Source organism: Xenopus laevis, chromosome 9_10S (assembly GCF_017654675.1).
Source record: "Xenopus laevis strain J_2021 chromosome 9_10S, Xenopus_laevis_v10.1, whole genome shotgun sequence".
Classification (NCBI taxonomy): Eukaryota; Metazoa; Chordata; class Amphibia; order Anura; family Pipidae; genus Xenopus; species Xenopus laevis.
The window spans coordinates 56,673,335-56,695,493 of NC_054388.1; the positions used below are offsets into that span (position 1 = coordinate 56,673,335).

Below are 22,159 nucleotides of genomic sequence, written 5' to 3' on the forward strand. Positions count from 1 at the left end.
TGTACAAGATCATATAAATTAGAACCACAATGTAAAATATTTTCTTATATTTTAACACTGTATTGCTATTAATATTCATTAATATTATTGCTAAGTATGGGAGGGAAAATGTTCCATCTAAATTGACTTTACAACAATGTACTCAAATTATGTATGTATTTTATCAGGCACATATACAGGACTTCTATCTTATATAGGTTTGGATTTAATTTACAGGTATCTGGATTAATTTCTGTGATAATATTACTGATTCAGCCTGCAGTTTTAGTTTTGACTAATCTGCAATAGTGTTTGAGGATGATTTAGTAATTTTCTTTTTCAAAATTTGCTTGTACAAGAGTATGAATTTCATTTTTAATTACACATTGTTGTATATTAATTTTTACATAATGCTTTAGAAACATTTTATTGTTCAACATACTTTTATTGATATAATTGTTTACATAATGCTTTAGAAACATTTAATTGTTCAACATACTTTTACATGACCTTCCATCACTTGCCAAGCTGAAGCCAGTCTTGCAGCGACAAGTTCTCATTTTATAACTGGAGCCGAGCAGGCAGATGTGTTCGCATCCCCCAGGCATTCCATCTGGGTTTATTTCACATGCATAGCGCCTGACTACAACAAATCATTGGGAAAGAATCATCATCATGTTTTACTTTAACATGGCAACGCCTCTGACAACAAAGTTCAGTTTATTTTGACAAAACACTGACTTAATTACTTTTCATGAATTAAGCATAATTTCAGCTTTTCATTCCTTTACAAGCACAGCATAATTGTTTTCTATATTATAACAGTCACAGATGCAACAAAAAGTGTTTTATTCCAATCAATGTTGACTTGATTTTGGGTCCTTACCTGCTGGCTGTGTTCTTTTGTGATAAATGTGAATGTCACAGGCATTTTCTAGACTCAGCAGTGAGTGGACATCTGTGCTATTAAACCGGTTTATTGTTAAGATGGTGGAGCTATCTGTGTTACTGGCATACAAATAATTTTCAAATAACGATAAACCATACACATGACTGACCTATAAATGTAAAAACAAGGTAGTTTAATTTTTCCATGGAAGAGACTAGTAACAGAATAGCATAATAGTAGTAAAATGATAAGCTTTGAATTAGGAAACAACTGTATGTATACAGTATTTTGAGCAAATAGAAGTCATACCTGTTTCTTTTGTTCTGTTTAACTATGGTGTTGCTACTTACTACATGGAGAAGGATCTAGTGATCTTCATGAATCAAACAGTTCTGGGTAAAGGCTAAAACCACAGTAAAATAAAATTATGTTTCTCTTTGTTTAAAGGATGATGAAATATGAAAGGGGCAAAATACCCTCCCTTTTTTACCTTTAGTTCAAAGGATAGAATTTGCTCTAAACACACCGTTTCATTTTTGCCTGTTGATTTAATTATAACACATCTTTATTCTGTTAAAGAAGGCAAAATCTGAAAATGAAAATAAACTTACATTCTTCATCTTGTTGATGTTAGCACAATCAAACCAAATCAAATGTCCACTGAACTGCTCCCTTATCCAAGCTAAAGCTTTTGCTTTGCTTTCATATAAGGAACAGCTCAGTATACAGAGGCTACCTCAAGTGTATAAGTTGATAGGTGTGTATTTTTTATGCAATCATATTCATTTCTTTTTGTGAGTTAGCTCATTCAAGTCAGTGGGAAATTGATCTGTAAACAAATGGCAATTGGTGATGGCTGATATTGTTTTTAAACTAGACAATTGTGCATAGAAAATTAAAACTCGGCTTTATAAATACTGCAATGCACTGTGAAGTCTGCCAATCAGATGACAATGTGTGTTGTATTTGTTGATAAAGGGACTCTTAATGTATTCATAATGTATTTAAAACCACTAGGTTATGCTTTTGAGAACTGTCTTAGTCAAACAACTGTGGTTGGTCAAATTAATATGTATAATTGTTAATATCCATAAAACTGTCATATTCGGGCATACAATAACTCTAGCTATAATATTACTGCACTTTTAAGAGGACAGGTCAATAAGTTACCAAAAACTAACCGTTAACAACATCCAGCATGTTTAACTATATCAAAGCATGTTAAGAGTTATAATGCTAAAATATCCCAGGCTCAGAAGTTCATATCATGCAGGAGAAACAGAAAAATGGATAATAAATAAATGGAAAATAATGCTTGTGTGTAATTGGCTTCTTGTATTTGTTTTTTGTGTGTGTTCATATAATAGCTATAGGCATTAAGTCAACAACTTTTTTTACTTTTTTCAAAGCAGCACTCTTTCTAAGCTACTATGTTCAATTTCACTGTAATAGTGGGCTAAAAAAGACAGTGGAGATCTGGTAAGTAGGATTCTTAGTGGAGAATGTATTGCTTCTGCAATTGCCATAATTAATTTGGATAATGGGGAGTATACATAAATTAAAAGGCTTCTTTTGAAGATTTACATTGCTTTAAAGGTGATGCAAACATTTTATGTGTTCCTTATTGCACCCCTCTTGAACTAAACATATGTCATTTGGATGATAATGATACACTCTGGGCATTTTTAACACCTTATTTTATTCTAACATTTAGGGGAAAATGTATTAAAATTCAGTTTTGTATTTTTGCTGCAATTCAAAAGAATAATGGCAAGGTTGGCGGTACCGGGCTAATTAGATTTCTGGCCCTAAGGCCAGATTAGGGGCTCTTGGGTAAGGATCACATCAATGAGCTGATACAGCTGATACAGTTGAGATTTTCGCTGTCAAACCGTGATAAATTCACTTCACATGAAATTCCCTAAAAGAGTTGAAAGGGGGAGAATTCCTATCATACTTACCGTTATTCTCTTTTCCGGACCACTCTTCATATCAGCATTACATGCGGGGCTCCTCCCATCCATGCCCATAGACCAGAAAGTTCCTCCTTCCCAAAAACTTTAAAGCCACCTCCAGGGCCCACCTACAGTACCTCGTCTGATACCTAGCTTCTGGCCAAAAGAGGGGAAATACTGATATGGAGAGTGGCCAGGAAAAGAGAATTACAGTAAGTATGATAGGAATTCTCCCCCTTTGCTGGCCACTCAATATCAGCATTACATACCAAGGATAGACCAAGCCATCGCACTTCTGGGGTGGGAAAAACCACAAAACACCAGAGATGCTGATTTAAAAAATGTTTTACTGACAAGAAAAGGCAAGGTGGGCCCCTGCCACAAAAGCATGGTTACTCAACCGACCAACAGTGCTTAATGAAGGTTTAAACTGAAGACCATAAAGCCACTTCCCAGATGTGTGATGGAGGAAAATCCGCCAACACTGCCCAAGAAGAACAACCTCCCTGGTGGAGTGAGATGTTAAACCTTCCAGTGCTAGCTTGCCCTGAGGCTTTGGAGAAGGTCGTCCATCTGCTGATGGTTGAAGTGGCGGCAGTCTGTCTTTTTCTGTTTCCTGCTGGGACAACAAATAGCCTATCTGACTTCCTGAAGGAAGCTAACACTGCCAGGTAACGCTTCAGACACCTCACTGGATCAATTTTCTTTAGATCCTCTGCTTTTTGAAATTCCTTTGAGAAAATAGGCCAGACCTTTAAGGTTACTTTGGAGAATCTTTGGATTGTAGGATCCGAAGACCAGGATTTTCCTGACATGGCTGATATGGCAGAAGCATGAGCTTTGAGGGTTCTGTACTGCAGACAATTCTCTAACCCGGATTGGAGGAAACCTAGAACCTGAGGAAGAGAGATCTCTTCCCACGAGAATCCAAGCTGATTGCACCAAAACTGAAATCTTTTCCAAAGTTTGCAATAGGCAGATAACATGGAAGACTTCCTGAGCCACGAAAAATAGAGGACCTAAAATAAAAAGATCTTGGCTTCTTCTTTTCTTGTGGTAAAAATAAGCTTTTTCCCCCTGATGCCTTGTCTATTATGTCAACCATGGCATGGACCCTCAAACAGTAAGGTACACAAACTTATCTTGGAGGAGACATCCACCATCCAGGATCTGAGCCAGAGAGATGCTAATCTGGTGAGATCTACTGCGCCCTCCGAAATAAAAGCTGTAGCCAGCTTGAGTTCTGCTAGGCTATATGAAATTTCCTTCTTATCCACTCCTTCGGCAAGGGCCCTGTTGATTCCCTCTATCCAGAAGGACATGGTCTTAGCCACAGAGACCAGTGCCACTGCTGGTTTGCATGCTGTTCCAGACACTAAAAACCCCTTTCTGAGGTCCGAATCTACTTGTCTGTCCATGGGGTCCCTTAGGGCAGAGCTGTCGTCAATTGGCAAGGTAGTTTTCTATACATGACCGTTTTTTGCAGGAGATGGCAGGACCTTAAGAGTTGTGGATCCCGTGCCCTCTTCTTCTACCCCCAGGGACTGTTTCTCTGCCTTAATAAGCAGAGTGACCAAGGAAAGATCAAATGAATCCTGGGGACTGTCTGCTTCCTTATCTGAGTCCAACAAGGCATCCAAATGTAACTCAGGGGAAAGACAATCATCCTCAGAGGAATCCTCTGCTGCTCCCCAGTCATCACTATGCTGGGAGACAAAGTCTTGACACTCTTCCACATTTCCTGGAGTCAAGGCAGGGGACCAAGAGGCTGAATTGCAGAAATCTCTCCAGCAAGATTTGCAGAATTTTTTACCACTGACAGAGGGCTAAAGCAACCCAAGCATTCTGGGGGACCTGAATGGGGACTTTTTATTCTATGCTTCTTGGAAGAAACATCTTCAGGCAAGCTGAAAAGAGAAAAGGGAGAGAGAGAGAGTAAAGAAAATGGAAGAAAAGAAAAAAAGAAAAAGTTAAGGAGGGACCTACCTAGCTTGGAGGGCAGAGGCTCCAGAGGCTAAGGAACCAGGCAAAAAGTGACCTTCAATAGAATGTAGAGGCTGAGAGGGAGGCACTGAAAAAGATCCCTTGACAGGAGATAGGACAATCTCCCTCTAAAAACAGCCAGACAAACCAGACAAGACAGGAACCAAATAACCCCATCCACCTACCAGTGCTGGATCAGAGACAGGAAGACTCGAACCTTCAGGAACCTGTGTGGAGCAAGATAGGCAACAAGAACACCAGACTGTGGCAGAATTAAAAACCTGTGGGACTGGAACCAGAAGCGCATTGCCGCCAAAAGACTGCACCAGCCCACCAAGAAGATGGCCGCCATGTGTCTGGAGGAGGGAACACAATGCCTCCTCAGAACGGAGGCAGCCTGAAGCCGCACAGTCCTCGGAGGAGGCAAGGTGGGATCCAGTCAGTGTCCCCTCCTACCCCCACTACACAGGAAAGCAGGTTGGAGAAAACACACAAGGGGAAGAGGGGATAGAACTCCTTGTGCCACAGACAACCTCCAGGGGTCACCTTTATGGCACAACCTCATAGGAAGTTGCCTCGGGATAGCACTGTTGTGAGCCAGGTGCTCAACTCTTAAATCACCTGCCCTAATCCATCTGAGGAAGCTTACAACTGCCTAGGGGATATATGAACCAACTAGGAAGGAACCTCTGGTCAGTCATTGCAAAGGACAGAAAGACAAAAGACAAAGTAGGTGGGCCCTGATGGTTGCTTTAAAGTTTTTGAGAGGGAGGGACTTTCTGGTCTATGGGTGGGAGATGCATGGAGCCCCCGTATGTAATGCTGATATGGAGTGGCCAGGAAAAAGGATGATTTATATCATTTTGTTCAGGCAGTTTATGCTAATTCAGTAGGATCAACTTGGAATATTCTGAGCTTGACTGCAAACTACTCACGGATTGAGCATCGGACATTAATATTCTAATATTATGCTATAAAAGCATATTTATATTCACTACACAATGCTTTCTAGCATAATTCAAATTATATAAATTCAACAGATAGCTGTCTAAAACAAAAAAATGATGAACTTGATTATGAAACAGATACAGATTTGAAGACAATTTCACCTAACAAAATTGCTTCGATAAGCATAATAAAATTACGTGAAACAAATTCATGTTTTTCTGTTATCCTTTCATTTAAAAGAAATTATTAGTGAAACTCATTGAAAAAGATATGGGCCTCAGGTTGGTACTTCTAAAGTAGCAGCCTCATAAATATCTACAAAGTTAATAAAGCAGCACCTTGCCTCACATGAAACAGATGCTAATTATTGTTATTCCACCGTTATGAAGAACGTTGCTGGCAAGCTTGAACATTCTGCTTCTAGAAGAAATGGTAATGGGTTTTTAATTCCATGGCCATCCCTCAGGTCATGGCAAGCAAACATAGATTCTTTTTATATTGAAGTGACATCCCTTTTAGACTTTTGCTTTTAAGCAAACACACTTTAATTAAAAATGAACTTGCAACCCGTTTTCTCATAGTAGCAGGAAAAAATTACATAGTTATTGAATTTAATTATGAAATCACCTTTGTTACCAAGATAATATGCCATTCGTTTATGTGAGGTGCTTTATTATGTTGGCTGATACAAAATAAACTAATGGTGGAAAAATATTATAGTTAGGGACTTGGGTAAGTGATGGACAATCTCATTTCATTACATGGGCAGTAAATGTTAGTTCTTAGTTGTGTTTTAAAACCTAATTAAAATAATAGTTTTCAATCTTCATCTGTTAAAGCTTTTTTTCTATCATCTAGCACCTGCTTAAAATGTGATTTTGTTTTTGTACAACTGCTGTAATAGCTACCTAGCTACAGTTATCATTAGTGATGGGCGAATTTGGGCCGAATTTCCCGCAGGATTTCCATATGCAAATTAGGATCCGGGATCAGTTCGGTATTCGGCCAAATCTTTCATGAAGGATTTGGGGATTCATCTGGATTTGGTGCATCTCTTTTTTTAATACTGTAAATATCGGACACATCATAGCCTTATACATTTGTGCATTGTTTGCACAAAATGCAGAAGATGTAGTGAGTATGAGTTGATATATTTCAAAAGCGAGTTTATTCTATTTTACAAGCACGGTTTGTTCTAAATGGTGCCGTAATAATCATTCACAAATCTCATTTGTGTATATATTTTGTATTATAAAACTTATATTATAGCTGAGGTAGCTTAGGCCAACAGACCTAAACATCAGATAAATTTTTAGACTTTATTTATTATTTAAGATGAGAAGAGCACTCTTCTTTTTGTAAAATGAAAATATTACCTCTTTGCCCTGAATTATTGATTGTCTGTTTCGCCCTTCATAGTCAACCACTTCAATATAGTCCAGGTAGACATCTGCCCAGTAAACAAATTTATTAACAAGATCCAGAGTCAGGGCTGTTGGCTGCTCCAGTTTCGAAACAACTATCCTTGTCCTGTTCATTCCATCCAAGTCACACCTTTCAACTTTTGCAAGATTCCCATAGTCCGTGAAGAAGAGTTTCCTGTAAAAAAATAAATATTTATATGTGTAAGACTTTAGTCAAGTATAGATGGATACTCCTCTTTATGGTCCCAAACTACATCTCACACTATGACCTGAAGAAACTGGTTGAATGATCATGATAGGCAATGTACTCCAGGTAAAACAACAATCAAGTATTGAATCCACCCACAATGCACTAACTGCATCTATAACTGCCAGATAATTATGTTGGTTTTATTAACAATATTAAGGTTATGAAGAATAATAAACCCTATTACTTAGTTGACATTCTTGGAAAGTCATACCTACATTACTTCTGTTATCGTGGAATACGCTAGAAGCTAATGTTTACCAATTTAAGTTTTAAAGAATTGTTAAAGGAAGGTGCTTAATATGTATGTAGGCACAAATTACTATGCAGACTATGAAGATTGTTCAATATAAACTGTACTTAGCTGCTTCATCTTAATACGAAATAAATACAATACAAAAGCAAGCAAAACAGTGATTGGAATTATAAATCCAACTCTGCTTACTTAGTCATAGAAAAAGTGTAGGGTTGTGTAGGTGACACTATAATATATTACAGCAATGATCAGATGGCAGATTGGTTTGGCGCTTGTTTCAGCAGATCAGTGTAGTTTCTGATCATTATTTGCAAAGTCAAAAGATACGTTTATTGAACAGCATATTTATGTTGTCAAGAAAAGTGTCCAAAAATCTGTTTTACACTTGCTAGCTATAACCTTTGCAGCTCATAGGGCTAGATTAGTACAAGAAGCAACACAATATAATAAGGGAGAAAAGTACCCAGATCTTGAGTCTAGGGCATTGCTGCAGATTGAAAATACTGCACAAGGTGCAATGCATAGCACTGGTGGGTGCAAAGCAATCCTATCATCACCCCTGTCAGGGCTCCCTAACTTGTGCATATAATAGATGTGCAGGTTACAGGGAAGAAAGTTGAACATCCAATCCACTCTGTATAGAACAATAGAAGGCAAGTGCACTCTGGAACCAACAAGCAGACAGATATTTTAACAATATTTGTTAAAAAAATAGAGAAAATCTTTATTCAGACCATCATTTCAAGCTTTACACATGTTTGTGTCCATCTGACTAGAGACGGGCGAATCTTGTTTCGCCGTGGAACTGACGCCCATAAAAAAAAAAGACGCGCGTCAAAAAAAAAATTGCCAGTGGCGAATTTTCGTCGAAACTAAACTGGTCAAATTCGCCCATCCCTCCATCTGACACTTAATCATAAGCTTCAAGCATCCAAGTCACTCTCCCAGCCTTCTTCTTAAGAATAGCTACTCTGGGCTGATTTTTCAGTCGGCTACAAGCTCTTTGCTAGGGATGGGCTGCACCTCAATGATGATGGGGCAGCTGTTTTGGGAGAGAAGATGGCTAGAGGGTTGGAGGAGATTTTAAACTAGGTGTGGGGGGGAGGGTTCAGTAAAAGATTCAGTGGTAGACAGGTTAGATGTGATAGTGGGCAAAGAAAGGGAAAATGGGGGAGGAGATTTGGCTGGGGATACTGTTAAGGATAGGGAGGACCACATGTCATATGTTCAATATGGTGCCAGTATTAAATGTATGTTTACAAATGCAAGAAGTCTCACTGGTATAATGGGAGAGCTGGAGCTGCTGGTGATGGAAGGAAAATATGATGTGATTGGTGTGGCCGAATCATGGCTGAATGAGTCACATGACTGGGCAGTAAATATCGGTGGCTATACTTTGTTTCGGAGGGACAGAGGCAATAGAAAAGGAGGGGTATGTCTGTATGTTAGGCAGGATTTAAAAGCTCATATAAAGGAGGAGGTTATGTTAGAAAATGAGGGGCCAGAAGTCGTATGGGTGGAGTTCTTCACCAATTGTAAAGAATCCAGCAAATTAATTGTAGGCGTATGCTATAGACCCCCTAATGTAAGTGAGGAGGAAGAGACAAAGCTCCTAATGCAAATAGAAAAGGCTGCTAGTTTAGGTAAAGTAATGATAATGGGGGATTTTAATTACCCAGATATTGACTGGAGCAACGGTACTGCTAGATCAGTTAATGGGAACAAGTTTATAAACTTATTGCAAGACAATTTTTTAGCACAGGTTGTTGAGGAGCCTCTTGATTTAGTGATCTCAAATGACCCAGAACTTATAGCAAATGTGCAAGTCATTGAACCCCTGGGTAATAGTGACCATAATGTTATATCTTTTAATGTCTGGTGCAAAAAACAAAAATATACTGGGGCAACAAAAACCATGAATTTTGCAAAAGCTAATTTTAGTGCCTTGAGGGCTGCCCTACAGAGCATTGATTGGGGCATTAGGTTTTCAGCTAAAAACTCAGAACAGAAATGGTTGTCCTTTAAAATGATATTAAATCATTATTGTTCTCAATTTATTCCCTTAAGGACTAAACGTAGAAGCTCTAAGAATCATCCTGTGTGGCTTAATACAGAGGTAAAGAAGTTAATGGGAAAGAAGAGAAAGGCATTTAAAAACTACAAATCTGTAGGGACAGAAGCTGCATTTAATGAATATAAACACTGTAATAAATGTTGTAAATCAGCAATCCGGAAGGCTAAGAAAAGAAATGAAGAGTTAATTGCGGTGGAGGTGAAAACTAACCCTAAAAAGTTTTTTAAATATATTAATAGTAAAAAGATGCAGGTTGAGAGTGTTGCTCCATTACATAATGGTACCAGTATGGTTGTAACAGATACAGATAAGGCAAATGTGTTAAATCAGTTCTTTTCTTCAGTGTATACAATAGAGGAGTCTGGGTTCACAGGCTCACTTAATAACTGCACGAATGGTTCAGCTCAATCTAGTCAGTGGCTGACTCAGGATATGATTCATAAAGCTTTAATACAAATTAATGTAAACAAGGCTCCAGGGCCTGATGGCATACACCCCCGGGTTCTAAGAGAGCTTAGTTCAGTTTTAGACCAGCCCTTATTTCTGATTTTCTCAGATTCACTGTCATCTGGTATGGTGCCTATGGATTGGAGAAAAGCTGATGTTATTCCAATATTTAAAAAGGGATTACGATCTCAGCCTGGCAATTATAGGCCAGTAAACTTGACATCTGTGGTGGGCAAATTATTTGAAGGCTTTTTAAGGGATCACATTCAAAATTTTGTCCTAATGAATAGCATTATGAGCAACAATCAGCATGGCTTTATGAAGGATAGGTCATGTCAGACGAATTTGATTGCATTTTATGATGTGGTAAGTAAGATTCTGGATAGTGGGGGGGCAGTAGATGTGATCTATTTGGATTTTGACAAAGCGTTTGATACTGTGCCCCACAAACGACTGCTTTCTAAACTAAGGTCTGTTGGGCTTAATGAAGTCGTTTGCACATGGATAGGAAACTGGCTACAGGATCGGGTACAGAGGGTGGTTGTTAATGGGACATTCTCTACTTGGAGTAAGGTTCTTAGTGGGGTCCCCCAGGGCTTAGTATTGGGTCCACTTTTATTTAACTTGTTCATTAATGACTTAGGGGAGGGTGTTGTAAGTAATGTATCAGTGTTTGCAGATGACACAAAATTATCCAGCCCAATTAATTCCATCCAGGATGTGGCATCCTTGCAACATGATCTTGACAAACTGGCAATCTGGGCAGCTGAGATTCAATGTTGGGCAAATGAGATTCAATGTTGATAAATGTAAAGTCATGCACCTGGGATGTAAAAATATCCAAGCCACTTATACCCTTAATGGGACCGCACTAGGCAAATCCATTATGGAAAAGGACCTTGGAGTCCTTGTAGATGATAAACTTGGCTGTAGCAAGCAATGCCAGTCAGCAGCATCAAGGGCAAATAAGGTCTTGAGCTGTATTAAAAGGGGCATAGAGTCAAGGGATGAGGGGGTCATTCTTCCACTGTATAGAGCACTGGTAAGGCCCCATCTAGAATATGCCGTACAGTTTTGGTCTCCATCACTCAAACAGGACATTATTGTATTAGAGAGGGTACAGAGAAGGGCAACTAAGCTGGTAAAAGTTATTGAAAATCTTAGCTATGAGGAAAGGCTGGCCAAATTGGAGATGTTCACGCTGGAGAAGAGGCGCTTAAGGGGTGATATGATGACTATGTATAAATATATAAGGGGATCATACAATAATCTCTCTAATGCTTTATTTACCAGTAGGTCTTTCCAGCTGACACGAGGTCACCCATTCCGATTAGAAGAAAAGAGGTTCCGCCTAAATATTCGGAAGGGTTTTTTTTACAGTGAGAGCTGTGAAGATGTGGAATTCTCTCCCTGAATCAGTTGTACAGGCTGATACATTAGATAGCTTTAAGAAGGGGTTGGATGGCTTTTTAGCATGTAAGGGAATACAGGGTTATGGGAAATAGCTCATAGTCCAAGTTGATCCAGGGACTAGTCCGATTGCCATTTTGGAGTCAGGAAGGAATTTTTCCCCCACTAAGGCAAATTGGAGAGGCTTCAGATGGGTTTTTTGCCTTCCTCTGGATCAACTGGCAGATAGGTAGTTAATAAAAAAAAGAAAAAAAAAAAGGTTGAACTCGATGGACATGTGTCTTTTTTCAACCTTACTTACTATGTTACTATGTTACTATGTTCCCCACAAACACAGGTCCTTGCACTACATTCTGGAGCACAATTACCACAGGCACCTGCGGTGGAGGCAAGGTGTAAAGTACATGATGACTTGTGCCTGCTTTTTTCACTGCCAAACCTAAATTAACCTAACCTACTGTATATATGCTGAACAATAAACTTTACTCCGTTCATCTAAAGTGACATGTGGAGGCATATTATTAAAAGTGCAAGCAAAAAAGTGAATTTTATTTAACAATTCTTAGTGATAAAAAAATCCAAAAACCTCCAAAGGTGTGATTTGATTAAAACTGGTCCAATAGAAGCACATATCCCATGGATTGATAGCACCTCAAAAACTTTTACTTGGTGAAGTCTGGCATTAAAGGTTTACGTGTTTTATCACTTAAAAGCTTTTTAGAAATATAGGAAAACCACAAATATTTCATGATTCGTGGAAAAACATTGCAATGTTAGTAAATGGGCCTCATAGATTCAGCAAAATGGGTTTTCTTCCTCGCTCTAAAGTCATGCAGCTAGTATTTAGAAATTTTAAATTAAAACAGAAAATGATTATCATAGTACATGTATGGGGTCCCTTATCCAGAAACCCGTTATCCAGAAAGGTCTTAATTAATTTTTCCAAATAATCTGAAAGGCTTTCTCCCATAGAACCTATTATCAGGAAATAATTTTTATTATTAAACAACACTACCTTTTTCTCTGTAATAATTAAACAGTTCCTTGTATTTGACGCAAACTAAGCTGCATTAATCTATATTGGTGGCAAAACAATCCTAGTGGCTATATTTAAAGTTTAAATAATTTTTAGAAGACACAGCATAGATATGTAAATTTCAGAAAGACCTCTTATCTGGAAAATTTCAGAATCCCAGCATTCAGGATGATAGATCCTATTCTTTAACAGCACACTTCTATGTGCATTATGTTTATATTGTACCAGTGGTTCCTTAGCTGTCAGTTTGTAACCCTATAGTAGGTCCAGGTTGGCAGGGGGAGGGGTTATGGAGAATGCCTGTTTGCTCTACTAGATGCTGTTGGAAGCTTTGTGATGAGTACTTCCACCCAAAAATGTGAATTATGACTGACACAGCTGTGTTTTAATATATCTGTTATTTTTTATGCTGAGTGTGCCCAGACCAAATGTTGGTCCTAACAGCGGAACCTGAAACAAAACAGTCTTGTTTCAATGAAAAGTTTTAGTAAAAACAAGGCCAGGTAAATCATTATAATATGTTCTTGTTTTAAACTCTGCTTTAAACGTGAATTATAGCTACACCAATTACATTTAAATTATCTACATGACTATGCAAAAGATGGAATATGAAAAATCTGAGATGTATACATAAATTGCCCATCTGTGCATTACATAACATTACAATGAGTAATAAAAACAAACTGTGCACAACTCATATACAGTATAATAATGATTGTTTCTGTTTCTGGAAATTAGGGTGTACCAGGAATCCTAGTCCTCTAAAAACTTCAATTCTATCATGTATTAAATCACGTATTGCAATTAATTATACAGTGTATTAGTGTATTTCCCCCCTAAAAAAATCATATTTCAGATATTTTCATACCAGCTGCTACTACTCATTGGTACAAAATTAAATAGATATAACTTTTTGTTGCCTACTAGTGCCTAATATGTTTACTGTTAAATTGAATTATAATTAAAATATTATTGGTGTTATTTAAAAAAAAAAAACTGAAAACTGCAGTGGAAGTTTAATAAAAAGTTTATTGCTTTTTCCTAAAATCTTTGAGATATTTAATTATATTTTAAAAGAAAGCTCCCCCAGCCTAACATTTTACGTTTTTGTGCAAAGTACTAATGCTTGTTCCCCACACTGACAGGAGGAGCAGTAGTACAGTAGTACCATGTGAACATATCATAGCCTATAGATCTAGCATTTGTGATTTTTGTCTTTGTAAGGAGGAACAAATCATCAAGCCTACTTCTGAAACCTCTTCTATGGTTTGAATGCATTTTATGAATATGATTGCACCCCTTTTATAGCGGTATTTGTCACTTTAATGTTGTTACACACACATACCATCCTAATACTCACAAAATGTGTACCAGAAAGTAATTGGGTTCTCCTGTCTCCTTATTTAATCTCAAATAATAGCCCCTTTCTATAGGCCCAGTGAGTCAACTAAAGCTTCTGGTTTGCAGTACTTTTACTCTGGATGGATTGTGGAGAGCTCTGCCCTTTGACTTAAGAATCAAACTGATTGGATCACATTTTTTGGGGCTTATACTGTATGTAAAAACTAGCTTTTTTGCAAATGGTGAAAATGTTTGCAAATCTGTGCTTAAAATTTGCCATGCAACTAGGAATGTAGCAAATCCATAATTTTTGCATTCTGAATCTCTCACTATAGATGTGTCCAAGTTTTGAAACCCTAATTTGTATTCTGACATTTGAGAACACTGTAATGATGAGTGAAATTTTTAGGGATGCACCGAATCCACTATTTTGGATTCGGCCGAACCCCTGAATCCTTCAGGAAGGATTTGGCGGAATACCGAACCAAATCGGACACCTAATTTGCATATGCAAATTAGGGGTGGGAAGGGGAAAAATGTTTTACTTCCTTGTTTTGTGACAAAAATGTACGCGATTTCCCTCTCCGCCCCTAATTTGCATATACAAACTCTGATTCGGTTTGGCTGGACAGAAGGATTCGGCCGAATCCAAATCCTACTGAAAAGGATTCGGTGCAACCCTAGAAATTTTTCATCAGGTTTTGCCAGGATATGCATTTGGCAGATTTCTTAACTTTTCGAAAATTTTTGGCAAAGTGAAACAGGTGCAATTCACCCATCACTAGAAAACGGTAAATTTAAAAAAGTCAGCAGCACTGAACAAAAAATGTAACTGAAAATTAAAGTAACATTATTTTAGGATTTCAATTTCAAGTTAAACTAAGTGCATAGGGGCAGATTTTAAGGTAGAGTTGTATTTATCAAATAAATGGTATCAAGTAAATGGGTACTATTTATCAAGTAAATAAGGAAGTGTAAATTATAATTTATGGGTTTTTCCACAGTCACAGTCCATAAACATGGATATATCCTTAAACTGACATGGAGGACTGGAAAGTGTTTAATGGATTTATCAGAGCTAAAACCAGGGTCAATTTATCAACTGAACATCATTCTGTTATATGGATAGTGCTCAGGAGAAAGATGAAAAGAAAGGATTGAGACAATAGGGGCAGATTTATCAAGGGTCAAATTGAAAATTCTAATTTTTAAATTCAAATTTTGAGCTTATTTTAGTGTAAGTTGATTTCGAAATGTATCATGTACTGTCCCTTTAAGAATTCAAATTCGAGTATTCACCATCTAAAACCTGCTGAATTGGTGTCTTAGCCTATGGAGGACCTCCTACAACAAATATGGAGTCATTGAAAAAAAAAAATTTTTTATTTATTTTTTGGTAAAAGAACCTCAAATCCAGTTAGATTCGAATTCGATTTGAGTTTGCGGGTCGTTCCTATTCACCCGAATATAAAAAAAAAATGATTTTTTTAATACATTTTGATTGGTCAGGTTTTTTTTTCGAATTTCGAGTTTATGGGGGTTTTTATAAACTCCCATAAACTCTAAATTCAACCTTAATAATTATTCCCCAAGGCAAAGTGTGCAAAGCGCAATTTGCAAATCAGATGCAATTTCAGCATTTGGCATCAAAATAATATATGTGCCTGATTCTTTAGTTGCAAGTTCACTGCATCTAATGATGCAGGCCACTGTGTGATACATGGAGCTACAGCCATCTTTGAGATGGCAGTAGCTCCAGGTGTTCCCTGCATCAGTAATCATACTTGTGCACTATTTTTGTAACAAACAGGTGTTCAGCACAACTATGCAAAAGTGCAAGGAGTGGCTTTAAATGCAATTATCTTTAATTAACTGAATATTTTTTCATGCCACTGCACTTAGGAGTCATAAATGACTCCTAAGTTGGTTTTAGCTTTAACTATCATTACAGCATGATATAATCAGTTCGATAGGATTTGGTTGAATCTGAATCTTCCATAAAATTCGGAGATTTGGGTGAATACTGAACCAAATCTTGGATTAGGTGTATCTTTGTTTAATATGTAATGCTCTAAGAGATGTCTAAAAAAATGAAGATATCTGTGAAAGATGTGTTTTTACTGTAATTGAATTTCTGACAATTTGTCAGTTATTGTTCAGAGAACAGCATTCAATTACTTATAGTAACTTGCAGGGATTAGACAAAATTCAGCAGACACTGAGTAACACTGCAAATAAAGCTCTCACGCTATGTGAAATTCAGAACCACATTTCTTTAGATGAAAACAGACCTCTTGTCCATGTCCAAATTAATCATAATGTGGGAAAATCATTGATTTACTCTAGCTCTCTAACTGTCTACAAAGAGATAATAGATCATGTATGCTAAGAAAGAATAGTCAGAGATACTGTATTGATGGATTTTGTGCACATCATACAAAAAACAGGAAAAGGCGTTAATTAACCCTCGATATTCGACCGTCAAAGTAAAATCCTTCGACTTCGAATATCGAAGTCGAAGGATTTAGCTCTATTCCTACGATCGAACGATCGAAGGAATAATTGTTCAATCAAACGATTAACGATTAAATCCTTCGAATCGAACGATTCGAAGGATTTTAATCCATCAATTGAAGGATATTCCTTCGATCAGAAAATTGTTAGGAAGCCTTTGGGGACCGTCCTCATAGGCTAACATTGGCCTCGGTAGGTTTTAGGTGGCGAACTAGGGGGTCGAAGAATTTTTTAAAGAGACAGTACTTCGACTATCGAATGGTCGAATAGTCGAACGATTTTTAGTTTGAATCGTTCGATTCAAAGTCGAAGGTTGTAGTCGAAGGTCTAAGTAGCCCATTTGATGGTCGAAGTAGCCATATTCGACCATTTGAAATTCGAACTATTTTTCCTCTATTACTTCAATCGAGCTAAGTAAATGGGCCCCCTAGTATACTTAAAGGCTGGCTCTATAGTTCTATTTATTTATATCCTTTAATGACTTTAAAAATTAATTTACAGTAATTGCAGACAACAATTAAATCAAGAAGGTACTTTAGGCACTTTTATGAACAACCATACTAAGGTCTATTTTTCTTCTATGACTTCCAAGTGAACTGACCACTTGAATTGAAAATCAGATTCACCGGCACTAAGAAATCAGTTGATGACAATTGTTGACACCTAGGAAAAATGCAAATGTGAATTAGGCCACTGCAATTGAAGCTTAAATACCCAATTTACCATTTCACTGAGCACAAGTGCTAGCAAACGAAGTGGGGCAAAACTGAAATGCTATCAGCACAAAAGAGTCCTGAACTTAAAACCTGTCACAGGCATGCTGTATTACATCACTGCAGCTCCTGCTCCGGAAAGCAGAGAAGAGTCAGGAGAAGGGGAGAGCTCACTTATTCAAGTCACAACGCCGCTTAAGAAAAGGACCACATGGACCAAAAAGTGGAACTATTATGGGTCTACAATAAGTCTCCTTTAAAGCCAGCGGCATCAGTCAGGTTTCGAACAAAAAGTCCCTGATTCTTTGGCCATGTGGGAAGTCCATGGGTAACCAGGCTGGGTAGTCAAATCAATAAGGGGTTAGGCTTGTACCTGCAGTAAAAGGTGACTTTTATCACTTTAATATTTACTTGATGCTCTTTGTAAGAACACTCAGGTTAAAGATGCATTTTGAGGATTTGAAACTGACTCCAACTGACTTTCCTATCATTAAGAAAAGGAATGCTTCTTTTGATCCAGAAATTACTAATGAGAGTCTCAATGTGTTTATTCAGATGGTACTGCATGATGAAGAAGCCTTCAAATGGAAGCATTTACTTAGGAAATGTTAATTTATACAATGGTGAATAATGCTTTGCAGAATTTAAGCAATACTATATTATAAATAATATTATATAAATGATATATTATAAATAATATATAATAATATTTAATAAAAAGGCTGATAAAGGGGGGGCACTATGGTAATGAATAAGTCAGACCACATGGATGAAACATTATGGCAATTGAATGTTGTTGTGCACTGTACTGTTATCCAGAATGCTTGGGACCTAGGATTTCTGGATTATGGATCTTTCCATAATATGTTTTTTTTGGTTCAGATTTTCATGATTTTTTTCCGTGAATTTTCCCTGAAATCTCAGAATTTTTCATAGTTTTCACCCAAAAGCTCTGAAAACATTGTGAAATTGGGCGAAACCCCCGACACAAGCAAAAATCAACGGGACTGTTCCCATTGACTTTTATGCAACCTTGACAGGTTTTAGATGCCATGTTTTTATATTCGGGCTTTTTAGCCCTCGGGGTTTAATAAATTCTGAAAAATTTGTGATTTTTTCAAAATTCAGATTTTATAAAAACAATCACAAATTTTTTCGGATTTAGGGGAATTTCGGGTGTTCGAACCTTAATAAATAACCCCCTATATATTCTTTCACATTTGAAATAAAATGATTAAGGCTTTAAAACTAATCCAGCAAACTGCCCCCTCAAAAATGTTCACATTTATTTCCTTAATTTGCTCCTCTGTCTAAATATAATTCAGTACATTTGAAGTTAAGCTGTATAATCAGCTTGAGAAATATGGCTTTTTCCAGAGCCATAAGCATTTTGATCCACAAAAAGAGAGAATTTTTTTTCTGTTTGTGCTTTAAAGATAACATATTGAATCCATTATAACTGAAATCTAGTGCTAGCTACAGGAACACATTTAAAACTGCATGGAATTAAATAATAATTTGCGATAGCATATCTCCATTTGAGTTCAGGCATGTTTAAATGCACATGCAAAATGAATGAAGCACAGGAATAACAGTAACCGCTATTAATTATTCCCATTACATTGAAGGGATATTTGAAAATTCTGAAGGAATAAGAGAGAGTTCAATGTAGGCCCATTCAAGTTAAATTAAAATGTAGAACTCAATAAAACAATAGTGTCATTATCCTGGTGTTCATATGGTTGTCACTAACTCTTTCTCCTCTGCTGCACAGCACATAGCATTCCTTTCTTAAAAATATATGGTAAGACACAAAGTGCAAAATACTTCTGTAAATTCTGCCTTTACATGGTTCAGAGCTCCCTTTTGAGGTCCACTGTGCATTGGACCATAGTTTTCAAACCAGGGGTGCCTTTGCCTCTCCAGCACCTGGAGCCACATTTTGTAGAAGATACAATTACTTTGCATTTCTGGGATTTTACAGTGTAGGTAGTAAATACAGTAATCAGATGTGACTCCTTGGTAATCATATAGTTGATTTATGGATTTATGTTAAATTTGCCCATACATTTGAAAGGTGGCTTTTTACCAAATGAGTACATGGTTTTTAGAAATGGTGTCTCTTTATCTCCCAGTACATGTCTTAAATTAAACCATTCATGACAGTTCCAGCCAACTTATGTTGGTAATTTATGCATATATATTTTTTATGTCCAAAGTGACCATGAATGATTCCCATTCACATTGATAAAACTGTAACAATAGGAATAATGTAGAAGACAGAAAAACAGGAAATGTTCCATGCATTACTCAATGAAGCTAAGATTAAGAACCATTGTTATAATAATATAATCAGCAGCAGTCATTTTGGTTATATTGAGCACAAAATCACATTTGTAGGCTGCAGCAGTAAGGTTGTTTTGTGAAGCATTTCTACCTTCAATAAATTAAACTCATTTTTTTGAATGAAGTTTCTGCAACATTAAATGTATCTCTCTTGATTTATAGAAATGCCCCTACCCCCTCCCTTGCATTACACAATAGGCAGAGATTCTTAAGTTTCATAAGTAATGCAGACTTGTTGAAAATTTGTATTAATATCAAATTGTGGGCTGCAGAATTACAGGTATCTGGGGCATATATTTAAAAATGTATGTAAAATGTCCCAATGGAAACATGAAGTCATGCATTGGTTGGGTAACTGTAGAATACTTGCAAAGTGGCTAGGATTCAATCAGAAAACCCCAATTCACGGACAACATGGGCAGTCTATTGCTACCCTTTCTGGTGCAATAAAATGCTTTTATTCCTAACCTGGTTGATTCAACTCCTGAACTAGCATTACATCATGTGCATTATTCCCAGAAAGTAGTAAAGTAGTTAAGGGGGTCTGAGTAGGCATACTGTATGTCTGCCGACCAAACCTACTCAAGATTCTAGCACAGTGCTCCCTAACCAGTGGCTTGTAAAAAACCTGTTGCTCACCAACCCCAATCTCTTGATCCATCAGGTCCATCCAAGAGGATGCTTTATCTGTGCATATTTAATATCCTCATTTCCAAGTAAACAGACTGATTCATATATTTTGCCACAACAGTCTACCCAGAGATAGTGTAAAAAAGGTAGGGGGTTCAGATTTTAAAACTTGCATTCACCTTCTCCAACTTTGTCACAGAGCAGAGGCTCAGATACTCCGTTAAATATAGGTGTGGACCAGAAGATGTGTCAAAAGTATGTTGGTAGGAGCAAAATGAGCTACAAATTAAAAAGCCAAACAGAAATACATTTGTTGGAATAGCACCGAATTATGTAATTGTACTCCAATTGTACTAATTGTAATATATGTTATAAAGGAGAAAATAAGATACACATATATGCAAGGTGAATAAAATATATAGTATGTCTGGTGATGAGCTAAAATTTTCACCATGTTTTGTCTCAAAAATGACACCCATAGACTTCAATGGGTAAAAAAAAAATTGTTGTGCAACAAAGAAAAATTGAACTGGATTTTGCAGAAGTTTCTTTCATTTTTGGTGAAGCGAAACAGGTCAGATTCACCCACCACTAGATAAGACAGTTTATCACTGAGAACAAAGTAGATGATAGTAAGATATCAATTTAGATGCTCCATCAGAAAAGAAAGCTTTTATTTATTATAACCAAGTTACAACATTTCCATGCCAAAAAAAAAAGGATCCGTTGCTCATTTATAGTGGTATGACTTCCCAGAGAAAAAAGTAAAAAACAATATATGTATCACTATTAATCAATCAGTATTGATCCAGTAAACTATGCAGTTTTGGAGTCAGAATGGTATAGTGATAAAGTTTAACATGTGCTCTGCTTCCATTTCACATACTGAAATAGGAGGAGCAGTACAAACCTCTGAACATTTTTCGGTAATTGCCTGTACTTAGTTATGATAATCACATGTAGGTAAATGTAGGTAGATGTCACTATAGAAAACGGTAAAGGTTTTTCATGCCCCAGTGAAAGTGTTAGCCAGCTAGGCTGGGTCCTTTTTCACATACGTAGGGGAGGGGGAGTAGTTCCCCATAGGTTATAAAAAGTGATATGGTCATGTGTTCTGTCTCTGTCCAGTGCACCCATTGGAAGTGGGGAATAAGGTGGAAGTAGGCCTCAGTATAGAAGTTAGTGAGTATCAGGTCAGAAACTATAATAGGTCACTCTAGGAGTGACAGATAGTTTCAGGAAAGTTAGTGAGCAGCTAAGGCTCCAACGAGGAGTTAGTGAAGGGTTAGCACCCTGTGGTGACATTGCCGCCAGGTTAGGGACTCAAGTGGTTAGGCTCAGGGATTGAGAGATCCTTGGAGTGTAAAAACAGCTGTGAGGTCACCTTCAATGGGGAATGTGCACCAAAGGCAGTAAAGGCAGCTCAATTCACAAAGCTGACTAACAAAGGATCAGACAGTATCTGTGAGTAATACATTTGTGTAAATGACCTGCTGCTACTACTTGCTTCGTGAAGTGTACCACCAGTTCAATAATGTTCTGCTGTTTTAAAGAACCACTGGCACCCAAAGTTTAATTGATCAAGAGTGAATACTGTGTGTGCTTATACCAGTGTGGTAATCCCTTCCTCCATACGATAAGCGAGGGCCCCACCTGAGGATAAAGAGTCTAATTATATTGTGCCTATAGGGAGTTGCTGGGAGTTGGACCCCTTGCCCGGGTACTGAAACCAATGGATAGTTACCCAAGGGAAGGTTTAGGAAGACCCTGAACCATCCACCTGTTACACACATATATAAACTTTCTTTATAAAAACTTAATAGCAAGTCATTTTCATAAAGCTTTATCAGAATTTTTGTAAATCCATACATGTCACATCGCTCAATAATTATTTTGCTTTCCTAGTAACCAAAATATTTGTCAGATACCTTCATACCCTTGATATTTTATTAAAGATGACCTATGCA

General features: G+C 37.3%; 1 protein-coding gene across 1 annotated transcript in view; it reads right to left on the bottom strand.

Annotated features, from left to right (window-relative positions):
* Positions 1–22,159, bottom strand: part of LOC108702259 (low-density lipoprotein receptor-related protein 1B-like) — a 724,128-nt gene that overhangs the window by 434,451 nt on the left and 267,518 nt on the right. Inside the window, exons 8-10 of the mRNA XM_041578093.1 lie at positions 7,131–7,353; positions 866–1,037; positions 479–622 (exon numbers count right to left, since the gene is read on the bottom strand). Of these exons, the coding sequence (XP_041434027.1) occupies positions 479–622; positions 866–1,037; positions 7,131–7,353 (539 nt within the window). The remainder of the gene's footprint in view (positions 1–478; positions 623–865; positions 1,038–7,130; positions 7,354–22,159) is intronic.